General features: G+C 36.0%; 1 protein-coding gene across 1 annotated transcript; it reads right to left on the minus strand.

Annotated features, from left to right (window-relative positions):
- Positions 1 to 2,647: 2,647 nt before the first annotated feature.
- Positions 2,648 to 6,289, minus strand: LOC133333811 (cyclin-dependent kinase 12). Its single transcript, XM_061542099.1, has one exon. The coding sequence runs from the start codon at positions 6,287 to 6,289 to the stop codon at positions 2,648 to 2,650; it is 3,642 nt and encodes a 1,213-aa protein (XP_061398083.1).
- Between the last annotated feature and the right edge of the window lie 6,844 nt (positions 6,290 to 13,133).

Below are 13,133 nucleotides of genomic sequence, written 5' to 3' on the forward strand. Positions count from 1 at the left end.
GCAAAGAGGGTCGCCATTATCAATTTTATGGAATTCATATATCAATTTCAAGGTTTATTATGAATGAAGCTTGATCAATTTCAAATTTCGTAATTATATATTATTTAAGTTGTAATAATTTAAATTTTAATTCACAAACTTAATACTCAAAGCATATTGTTATAATTTATTGGTCCCTTAGGCTTTTCATAACAAAGTAAAGATTTAATAATAATGGTAATAATAATAATAATAAAATGCAAAATAAATTCAATAGAATTTTATGTATGTCTATTGGCATATTTTCAATAAATTAAACAAAATATATTTTCTAAAGCTGAACACTGCGCTCAAGATTTAATCATGCGCATTGCGCTCAATATTTAATATTTATAAGTTTTAGAGGCAGGGAACTTCAAAATATTTATAAATATAAATTATTTTGCAATTTTTGCCACGGAACACATGTTGTGCGAATATTTCGAAGAAGGATATTCTCATTTAAATTTTGTCAAAGGCAAATTTATGAAAAAATGGAAACATATGACTGCATGAGATTACCTTGCATAATTATGTCATGGGATTGGACCTGAAAAGGTAAACTTAAGTTATCTAGAATATACACATTACTAAATTCTCGGCACTGTCTTTTATGTTAACTAAAAACCAACCATTGATTGATTGATTTCCTACCAAAACACTTGGGTTTTTCATCCTCAGAGGAATAATTCCTTGAATCTGAATTATAAGAAAACAAACACATTGCATTAATATAACTTTCCAATAATAAAATATGTTCCCCTTTTGGTATTAAATGTTATCCTTGCTTCAATTCTGGTACATTGTCATCGACTGGTTAATTACTATTCCATCAGTTTATTCATAAAGATATACCCGTGCCGTATCACCTATTGGGTACATCATCTTCATCTAATGCTACGGCCGCAAAAAATTTCGACACAAACACTTATTACATCGAACATCTCCTCCATCTGATGTCGTCTCATGCCACAAAAAAGAAGTACTAACAACTTTTTAATATGTCAAATAATGATTTGGCAATCCACTGAATTTGTATTTTTTAAATATGTTCATAAAACATATCATTCTAGAGAATGTTCGTCCATTGAAGTTTATTGTATATAAACCTGTTGAAAGAAGAACAAAAATAAATTACAGAATGTTCATGTTTTTGTAATAGTCACATATTACCTATTCTTGTAAGTTCGAAGCTGTTGTTTTGTGTACATCGTTAATAGATTTCTATTTGGCCATAAAGTGAGCATGTTCCTTGTTGGTTGCGATGATCCCTGCTTAGCTGAAGTTCTTTCGATGGTCATCGGCATTCATTCATACTGTAATTCTGAAAGCGCCCTTCAAATTTCCAAATTTTTTTTCCAGAAAAATATATGTATGAGAGAAATCGAAAAAGTTCCACAATTTTTGAACATTTTAATTGTGTCTGTACATATGTATTTAACCATTGTGCGACATTGCTGAAGCAAACATCAAACAGGAGGTACGTACAGTACATTAGCTAGGCATTAACCAATCATTTGTATTGAACAATTCCCAAAACATCGACTAAGAGAGAAATTTTCAATGCCATCTAACTAAGTAAGAAATTAAGTAAGTATATTTGTAGTATTTTGTTTGTTTTTTTTTTATATTTATTCTTACAATTTTTGTAATTCAAAGCCCTCTGGCAAATTATAATAGCGATTACAATAGGCATATTTAAACATGTTTTTTTTTTTCTTTTTCTTTTAAATAAACAAAATCTTCTCCAAAGTCTAAATGAATTAATGGATATATTAATTAATTTAAAATAATATAAAACGATCATACATAAAGTTTTCTATTATTATTAGTTTTTTTTTTTAATTTTTGTTTAATGTTGTTGACAATTCATTGTAAGAATTATATTTTTATATGTATTTCCAATAGAAACTAATCTAATGTTATTATATATATGTATGTATAGAGTTGTTGTTTTTTTTGGGGGGGAGGATATTTGATGGGTTTACATGTGATTAAGGCTATTATAAATTTTGGATATTTGATATTGGTTTGATAATTTGCATTATCTTTAGGTAGAAAGTAAATCAAACTTAACATATAAAAACCCATTTTTATCTAAAAGAAACAATGATTAGGAGGTAAGTCATTTGTTGGTTTATGTTTATGTCTCTGGCTATCTGGGGTACAGCTAAGTTCTTCGGCGTATTTTGTTGTTCTCGTTAGCGCAATTGAGCAGTAGTTGTTTTATTAACATAAATCGAAAATGACAAAAGTCTCAGATTGAAAGCATGAAGAACAATTACCAATAATAGCTTTCTGTTTTATCATCATATAACATCAAATTCGAAATATTTAAATTTGATTATTACAACACTTCGAGGCATTGAACAAATGATATTCAATAAATATATTGATAGTAGAGTGTAAAGATTTCGAATTTTTGAGGATGTATCAGCTAGTATCCAGAGTAATGTCTTAGGACATTATATTGTGGTCTAAAGAATACAATTTAATTGTGTCCTCTGGATTGGAGTTTTTTCATTTCATTTCCACCACACCCACACAAGAAACAAATTGGTGGAATGGATTCCATGATATATGTTGTATGTTTTTTTAGAACAATTGCCAAGATCAATTTTGCTTTTGTTCAGACATCTGCTAGAGCCGATGAATGTTTACCGCCACCAGCATTTTGTTGTTGCTGCTGCTGCAGCTGTTGTTGCTGTTGCTCTTGTTTTCTTCGTTTCTTGCTCCACATTTCGTGACAATCCTGCCACGTTGGCAAAATTGGAGCCGACATCTCTTCGGGTTTGACATTCTTTAACCATTCGGATTTTAGAGCATCTTCAGCCGTTATACGTTTGTCGGGATCTAGCTCCAACATTCTATCAAGCAAATCAAGGGCTGGCGTGGGCATAAATTCAAAATCTTCCCTCAAACGTCTTCGGTATATTCTCTTTTGTCTCAGTGTATTGAATAGGGGTAATTTGATAACATTTGGCCAGACGGCCGGAACAGGAGATCCACAAACCTTGGAAATATTTTCCAACAACACCATTTCATAATTGCCCTGGAACAGTGGTCGCTTCAGGAAAAGCTCTCCCAATATACAACCGCACGACCACACATCAATAGCTGGACCATAACGCTCCTCGCCCAGTAATAGTTCCGGCGGTCGGTACCACAGCGTGATAACTCTGTTTGTGTATGGCCGGTCACGATCATCGGCATTATACAAACGAGCAAGTCCAAAATCGGCAAGTTTCACTTGACCCTTATTGTTCATTAAAATATTGGAACATTTGATGTCCCGATGTAGGAAATTCTTCTTGTGACAGTAATTCAGGCCATCGAGCAGCTGTTTCATTATGCTTGCATTGTTTTCGTCGTTGAAGTCAACCATGCCGGACGCCAAAAGACCCATCAAATCGTGGTCCATATATTCAAATACCAAATAGAAGGAACCCTTGTCTTTGCGGAATTCAAGTGCGTCCTGCTTGTCGGTCACAACCTCGTGTAAATTGACTATCTTGGGATGGTTTAGCTGTCGCAGAATTTTTATTTCACGAACTGCTGTAATGGGAAAGCCCTCCTTTTCATGGTCCATTCGTACTTTTTTCAGAGCAACCATCTCTTTTGTGATGTTGTCGCGTGCCTTGTACACCTGGCCGTATGTACCTTCGCCGATTTGCGCAATCATTTCGAAAACATCGACACAACGCTCGCCCCAGTCTCGAACATTGTTGCGCGAATCTCTTCGGTTGAGAATAACCGGTCGCTTTCGTTTCGTGTTGTTTTCAGCTTTTTGGGATTTATCGTTTCGACCTGCTTGCGGTTCGCTGCTGGTATTGTTATTTCCTAAATTATCAAAGTCTTCGGGACTGTTTATGAGTTCGTCGTCACCACTGAGATCCTCGCCGCCGGGAACCATTGGAGGCATTGGCAAATTGAGTAAGCTTTTGTTGGCTGGTGCGGCGGCTGCAGGTGTTGTCGCTGCTTTCTTATTTGCATTTGTTGCGGCAGCATGCTTAGCACTTTGTAACTGACGACTAGGTGGAGATGGTGTTGTGGGCACCGCCAAATCTGCAGCCGTTGTTCCTGGTGGCATCGGCAACGCAGTCAGACTCTTGGGTTTGCTCGGTTTAACGGCAACGGCAACGTCTTGTTCTTGTTTCGATTGGCTTTTTGCTCGATCTGTTTCATCAGTGCCATTTGGACTGAACAATTGTGGCATTGGAATGTTCTTTATGTCCACTGCAGTCTTTTTAACTCCATCATTTGATACCGGCGCACTCGCTGATGCATTTGATGCGATTATTGGTTGTTGAGTCGGCTTAGAAGAACCCTCGTCACCAATTGTGATTTCATTGGTAGCTGACTTGGTCTGATTGCTGTCCATGGACGAGCTGTTATCGTTTACTACCATTGCCCCGTTACTGTTGCTATTCTCTTCTTGTTTTTCGATGATCTCCTGCAGGGCCTTTTGGCGTTTGTGTTTGTCTTTTACCAGTTCCGCAAAGAGACTTGTTTCACTTATCTTTTTGCTATAGTCAATGCGTTTCTGTTTCAAATCACGCGGTGATCTTGAACGACTTCTTGACGGGCTACCGCCAGAATGACTGGAACGAGATCGCCGATACCTTGACGATGAACGGCGAGAACGATGGTAATGATGAGAAACGCTGGTCGGAGAGTGAGAGGGAGATTTGGCATATCTGGAAGGTCTGGGGGAACGGGATCGTGAAGCGTAACGGTCACTACGTTTCGATGACTTAGAGCGTCCTGGTGACGGTGAGGCTGGATACTTGTATTTATAAGTACTATCTCGATATGTCGTGGATGGAACTGGGGACGACTGTCTTCCCTTGCCCCCTGGAAAACTGGGGCTTCTTGTAAAACGCCTTCCGTAACGATCGTAGTCAACTGTTCGCTTACTTCGTGAACTACTTGATTTGTGATGACTTCGATCGTAATATGATGACGAGGACGTTCGACTCTCGTGCATTTTTCTTTTCTTATGCGGAGGTGTCGATGGTTGATGGTGATAGTAGCTATCTGTGTCTTTATATTTATGGCTGTCGGAAACAGCAGCACCGGATGGCTGTCGCGGATGATAGTGCGAACCGCTAGAACTTATAGATGCATCATGTTCGTGGTGGTGATGATGATGCCGATGGTCGTCTTTACTCGGACTCAAAACATAACGGGCACTTCGAGAATCACGATTTCCTATAGAGCCAGCGCCCGAATATAGAGGGGGAGTGTGCGGAGAATGAGCACTTGGAAAGCGGCTTTTGGTTCCAGAGGAACGAGTCGGTGTACGATGGCGAGAACTAGAGATGCGATTGGTAACTGTTACTTGCAAGCCTACGACATTGTTTGCAGTACCAACTGCCGAAGACCCTGCACCACTGACTCCCGTTGCAGCCAGATTTACAGATTTTGAATAGTAATTATGACCGCTGTCGGAACGTATTGGCGGAGGCGTTTCAGTCGTATGTGGGCTGCGTTGCTTTTCAGGTGTATATGTGGGACTTTTCGCAGATGCGGCACTTACCGGAGGCGGTGTGTAGTGTCTTAGTGAAACTGAGGAATCCAGTACATCATCAAGATCATTATCGGATATTGATTCAATGCTTGAGAAAGACTTGGCTCGCTTCTTTTTGCGTTTCTTTGATTTGCGACTTCTCTTGTGTTTCTTGTCTTTTTTCAACTTTTTTCTTTTTTGTCGCTTCATTTCAGCTTCCAATTCATCTGTGTCAATTGTTCCGCTCGATAGGAATTGCTCTAAACCAACATCCCAGTCAGATTCCTCAGCTGGATTCTTCTGTGGTATGTGCACTACAGATGGGCTAGACAGAACTGATGAGCTTCTGAGACTTGTTTCACAAAGATCGATTTGCTCTTCAACAGTCTTGTCCAAGTCTTTACCCATTTTGTGTTTATCGGCAACGCTAGGTTTGGCTGCCGTTCTCACAGGTGAGCCAAGAATTATTCGTCTCACATGATTGGGTGAAAGTTTCGTTGAGTTTTCAAAACTCTCTTTTCGATTACCCCTGTATGTGTCTTCATCGCTACTTATGTAAACATCCTGCTGCGCATCCCTTTTTTGGGAAGGCACCTCGTTTGTCTTTGGACAATTTTCAATTTCTGGATCCGAATACTCTGACGAACTAACATCCGAGTACTCCACAATATTCGAAGAGCCCTTGTTTTCTGTCTTTTTGCTTTGGTCCTTGTGATTTGAATCGCTGCCGCTCTGGACTTCAATTTCATCTGCCGAGTTCATTTTAATGCCCCTTTTTTAGCGATGTCCCAGACTTTCCGAAACCCCTTTAGTTAGTAGTTAATGTAACAAATTGTTAACATGAATATTGTGCCCGTTTTATTTCGAATTGATATTTACTCCACTCCAGAAATTGTGGTTTTCAAGTAGTGAACAAAACTCCATTCCCTTGTTATCGTGTGCGGCAGTAATAGTAGTAGTAAAGTGTGCATATTAGGAATGTTCATCCATTCAAATGAATGAAATGAGGAATACGCAATAAAGCAATGATGATTTCGATTCTTTTTTTTATAATTTCGAATCTTATAGAGTTGAATTAATATACTTTTTCTTAAAGGATATTTATAGATATGTTCCTCAGGAGCTGGAGAAAATAATAAAAACAGTTACTTGAATATGGTTGAAATAAGTTAACACTTATTGTATGAAGCAGTTTTATAATTAATTTAAAGTAAGGCTCAAAAAACAACTGAGTCAGCAAAGACAGGACACACGCCAAATTCAATTAAATATATGTGATTCAATTTTAAAAAATATGGGTATTCCAATACTCAACTATAACTATCAAACTAGGGATATAGTACTGATTTGTTTCGTTACAACTGTGTTGGTTCTATACCGTATACTAGGTCTTGGTATATTACACGTCTCATTAGATTAGAATAAAATGCTGCTGCAACATTCAATTATTACGCTGAAAGTGTGATGCCAAAAATGTTGTCTAATTTATCAGTCATGCGGTTGTGATTCGAAGATATTCCATACCAACTGTTTTGGCTTGGATTACCCAGTTCATTATATGTGTGCTATGTTTTACAATATTACGATCAATTACATTTCGATACAAATACATATTTGTCTTGTTCTTCTTAACTCTTCATTCTCGTCGTATTATGTGTGTTTCTTGCTCTCTGTTCTTTTTGGCTCATTAAACATTATTGTTATTATTTATCTTGAAATAATAGAATATTAAACATAAATTACCTAATGTGAAATAAGAAAATAATAAATAAACCTCGTATTGGCTTTCTTTTCTTTTTTGAAATGCCTAAATATTAGATTGAAAGCTTTTTAATGAAAAATAAACATAAAGCTCTTGGAACACCGACTTTCACACCGTCTTTAGATAAATACTGTTAGAGGAACACGAATCTGAAAAAGAGAAGAAAATATATAAAAAGCATTTAGAAAATTGGAAAAAAAATATTTGAGAATGTATAAACTTATTTTATTAAAAAATAATTTATTATTTATTAAAAAATACTCAAGTATTTGTTTTACATTACATTAGATTCTAAAATAAGTTATAGATTTCTAAATCGACAAATGTAACAAAATGTATTATTTTATTCACGATCAGCTGGACTATGTACTCAACGTTGAAGTGTCGTCCAATTTATCGGAATATGATATGATAAATATAAGTCCAAATATAAAATTATACATCGAGATTCGATACAAACAGTTATATTTTCCAGAACTGTTTGTATCGAACCTTTCCCCATTATTAATAAATATTCATTTTATTTTAGAGTATACTTCAAATTGTAAATATTGAATTCGTACTCTCCTAAATAGGAAGCACATTTAACAACGATAAAATATTGGTTATATGAAAGAAATAAATTAAAGCTTTCCAAAAGAACTGTATAACTACCATGCTATTGAACAGAACAACTTACGCACGTATAACGATGAATTCTACAAGGTAAAAATAAACAACAAAAGTCATATTCACATCATGAACAAAAGTATTAAAGCGGCAAGTCAATATCAACATCAGAGACAGGATGTTGTCAATCCACTAACCTCCTCCAAGTACGTCGAGCTATAAGCTATAACCAAATTAATGCATGATATGCAATTCTGAATTGATCCGAAACGAAAAAGGTTCGACTCGCCCACTCATGGACATATGTTGAGAGGCAAGGGCAATGATTGTTGTAGTGACCCAATGGTTGTAAAAACAAGTGCTGTGTTTGTTGGCTCTCGAAAATTTTGTCTGAACATATAGAAATAATTGTCGACATTCAAACTGTCAATGTTTAAGGCATATTATCTTCTAACTCGTCTAAAAGTACTTTAAATTATGATTTCGCATCGTATAGATCGTCCTGATGAAACTTTCATGACTTTTCGAGGTAATCACTACTCAATCGAAAACCATTTGATAGTCCTAAAACTATTACAAGGTGGCTTTCTCAATAGAATGGATATAGGAACCCAAAAAAAATCTTCTTTTCATCGCATCTCTGGTTGAGCAACAGGATCGCTAGACGCCAGTATCGGTTTCTGGGCTTTCTGTTTCGAGACGATGGGTTTGTCTCTCACCATACCCTTATCACTCTTGTCAGGATCGACACTACCGACGCGTACTTTTGTGCATCTAACGACTGTGTGTGTCTCTTAGCAGCAGGTTGTTGCTCATCCGAGCACCTAATTCTATTCACAGCCGTGGAAGAATTTGCTCCTGTCGGAGAGGCTGACCCAGCAATATCAAGCACCTTTGGTTTATCCGCCAACAACTGCCCCATTTTCATAACCTTGGATTTCAGTTTCGACATTTAAGCTTTATAAGCTTTTCTGGAAGCGTTTTTACAACCCTCTTTAGGGCTAAGTATAAGGATATGTCGATGACAGATCCTTACACTCAGTTGCAGTGGATGATGGCGTCAGCGCTCAGGTTTCCCATTGGGATGTTGAAGGCACAGAAGTCCTAGCCGAACGTATGGTGTTCTACAGATCTGCAGGTTGCATGGTTATAGTGAAAAACGAAAGAGGGTTGGTTTTCCAATTTGATGTAGGAGATTTTGTAGTGATTCGGAATGTGGACAACACTAGAGGGATAAAGAAGAATTTTTTGCCGAAATTAAAGGGACCTTCATCCATCCACTTCGACGGCCAGCTGTCTCAGAAGTCTCGAGACTTCACTACAAGCCGGGGAGATGAAATTAGAATCCTCTTCCTCACCAGGATTTACGTCATTATCTCAGAGGACTCACCTTGATTTGAAGGAGTCACCAGGATAGCTATTGTATTTGTCACTGGAGTGCTAATCACAATTACAGTAGTATTCATGACGACTTCCTCGTCTGTCAAGGATGAGTTGTCCCAAAGTTGATTGGGGATACTCTCCATTGAAGAAAGATCTTATGAGGATTTGACGTCGGCCATGGCATAGCCCCAACTTATGAATATTTTTATTTGGGAAAAAGTTCTTAAATACACAGCCAAAGACCATCTATTTAGAAAACGTCTTAATTTAAAGGGAATTTTCTGAAATCGACGTTTGGAAGGAATTTAATAAAAAGGAATCAACGTGGAAGTACAATGTGCTGCACGCTTTACTTCCTTCAAACTTATGACAATATGCATTTTCGGAATTTCAGAGTCCCATAGGACGCCATAATAGGTCGGTATTCGTAATAATAGGTCTCACAAAATAATATAAAAATAAAAAATATAAAGAATTAAGAGTGGAATGGTTTAATAATCCTATCCACAATGCCGTAGATTGTTTAAAATCAATTGTCGAATTCAAAGATATCCGTTAAACTGTATGATATTTGTATATTCTGTCTGCTTATACAGCAGGTGTCAAATAAAGTTCATAATTTTATTGGCATATTGACTAAAAGGTTTCTCGCTCGTGATATTGAGGGTTGGGGTACCCTCTCGAAACATAAAGATAATTTTTGGGTAAGGAGATTTTCTATGTGAATCAAAATTACTGTATTACAGAAAACTGGAAAGCCTACCCAAACTTTCGAAAATATAGAAATTTTGGAGGTACCGTTATAAGGGAGCTACGTAAAAAAAGTGGACCGGTATTGACCAAATTAAAGAAAATTCGTTTGAGGAAGTGTCCAAGTCTTCAAAATGCCGAATATATCCCATATTAAATATCAAAATTTTAAACAATATTTTTCAGTAGCAGCAATATTTGTGCTCTATTTTAGGTCTTCTGAGCTTTATCGTGAAATCAACAAACGGACAGACAGAAGGAAATGCCTTAATCGACATAGAGTTTTTTGCCATCATTTCCATTTTATGCCCAGATTTTCGCTTCTATTATTAAGGAATGAGTATGTGTTTTAAATATATTAACCTAATTGAAAATGTTTACATTTTCCCGAGAAACTATGTACCTCATCTTGACACCTGCTGTATAAGCGTATCAACAAATAAGACTGGAATCCCTATTAGCATAAATATTATATATGTAGGTCATATTATGCACTTCTTGATATATTGATCAACTCACAATTGCAACCGGCCAATATATTCAGAAATACAAATAACAAAAAATACCCAATACGTTTAAGTCAAAACAACATCAATAACAGCATATACCACGTTGCTGAGTACGTACAGTTGTTTATGAATGAGAAAGTTGCACCCCCTTCGATATTAACAACAACAACAAATAATTGAAGATTTATGACAATCTAAAATATATTATACATTTTGTTGTAATCAATATCTAAGAGGCATGCAACAAAACCTCCCAATGAATGTTTTGGTACAATGTTTCTAGAAGCTTATCTGTACAATGCATTACTGCTACAATTGTTGTACTTTTCAGTAGAATTCCCTCGATAAGGGCGACAATCAAATTAGAAGCTACCTCGAAGTACACATATCACCTTAAACGTTTTAATGAAACTACCTGTTTCCAAAATTTAACAACTTCCATGTAATACATTCGACACCCATCTAACGAAAATTGTTGAATATACATAGTACACTTCATGGAAATTTGTGTTCTAATGTTGGTTTTGCAAAATCATAGTAGTTGGGATGGATGGATGTGCGTGAGGTCGTCGTCGTGTATGTTGTTCTGTATGCCTTTTTCGATGCGAATGAAATTCAATCTTGCAGTACAAAGTGTAAACAATAATACTTACATAGAGTATTAGAACTTTCCATTAACTTGTAAATTGTTTATTTTATTTGTAATTTTAATCACACTTTACTTAAAAAACTTGCGTGCTGCTCGAAAAAATGAAAAAAATCTTTACACAATATATACCGCTTTGACAGTTCTACAGCTGATTACAGTGGAGTCAATGAAAACACCATAGTTATGCGATTTCAATAGAAATGATTACTCGATATTTGTATTAATCGATAGATTTATTTGTTGTTATCGAAATAACAAGGAGATTCAGGGAGAGAAAAACAAAAACTTGTGTTTTAATCTAGAAGACAAATAAGGGAATATTAATATTTTTACAAGTTGAAGCGATTCTATCCATCCAGGGAGTCCCTGGCAGGGACGTATGCAGGGGGTGGCAGTATTCTCGACAAAATAATTTATAGTGTATTTCCGTACTGCAAGAGTCTACTAATTCTTACTATTTTTATACTAATGCGGTGTACACACTTGTCCAAATTTTGCTTGTTTGATATAGTCTGTACCAGAACCTGCAAGAATATACAATTTTTTTACTACGATATCATAAAGGAAGAATTGTTCCATAAAAGAAGAATTGTTCCTTTATAATATCCGAAAAAATAATAGCAGATTCTTGCAGTACGGGAACAGACCAATAGTTGGTCTCTCACTAAGAAATGCTAAAAAAATGATCTTGCACACGATCACCCAGGTAGCAATGGAAATTGGTAAACAGATATTTTTTCACAAGACTAATGTCAAAAATGTCGACTTTTTTACGTTTCATAATGGAAGTCAATTCACAGATATACAGCTGGTCTCCCTGGGTGGCCTTATTTATAGGTCATGCTAGTGTGTACACCGCTTAAAGGAAAATTTGTTATTGGTCTGTTCCTTTATGATATCGAAGAAAATAGGAAAATCTAGTAGATTCTTGCTGTACGGGAACATACCATTATTTTTAGCCCTTGTCGAAATGTTTCATAATACGGAGGGATTTATTTCGCCTCCTTCTCATGTTTAGAGCAAAGATCTTTCACAAAACATTGCCATCTTTTTTTTCGACGTTCCCACGCCTCTCATTCCCACCCCTGCCGACCGAGGGGGCGACCTCCCCTTACGTAGGGATCGTGTACACACCATAATCCGTATCATTATGGGATTTGAGAGTGGAATAGAAAAACCAGCTACAGAATCTGCTTCAACAGCCAGTTTGTTATTAAGTTTTACTACTCATTTAAAAATACAATAATATTAGATTTTATTTGTTCTATGCCATGGTATAATAATAGAAGGTAACAGCAAGTGTTGTTGTACAAAAAACGATACAACAACCACATGGAAATTAGTTGTTGTAAGTTCTACTAATGTCAACTCATTTGACAGAAAAATGTAAATAAACAAACAAATTATCATCAAACTATTTTTATTTTCAAAATGAAATATTTTCGAATGCTCAAAATAAAAATTGAAAAACATGAATGAAAATCTATCAAATTTATATTTCTATCTATTCCACATCTTTCCTATAATTGAGCCATTGCCATATATATGTGTAACACATATGAAAATGTGGGAATAGCGAGTTATTCCTTGAAGAAAGATTTGCTTCCTCAAACTTTCCCAGCAGGCAAATTGAGTAAATTGAATACAAGAGCACAATTAATAAAGAACACTTTTAAATTGTATGCGTTCCCAATTTTTCTGTTGGGTGATTTTTAAAAACATAATTTGTCAAATTCATATTGACACTAGTATAACGTTGGAATCAAATCAGCTGGGATTTGCTGTTACCTTTTATAATTGTACCATGGTTCTATGCTCAAGCAAAAATCTACATTAGAGTATACAGAGTTAAAGTCAATACACATTTTACTAAGAGGATCTTCCATAGAGTAATTCGTGCGGTGGAAGTCTACATATAACAGTTGATAGTGTCTACTAGATCGG

This window comes from Musca vetustissima, unplaced genomic scaffold (genome assembly GCF_032173495.1).
Source record: "Musca vetustissima isolate MV318-11 ecotype Yass unplaced genomic scaffold, APGP_CSIRO_Mvet_v1 utg2745, whole genome shotgun sequence".
In the NCBI taxonomy this organism is placed as follows: Eukaryota; Metazoa; Arthropoda; class Insecta; order Diptera; family Muscidae; genus Musca; species Musca vetustissima.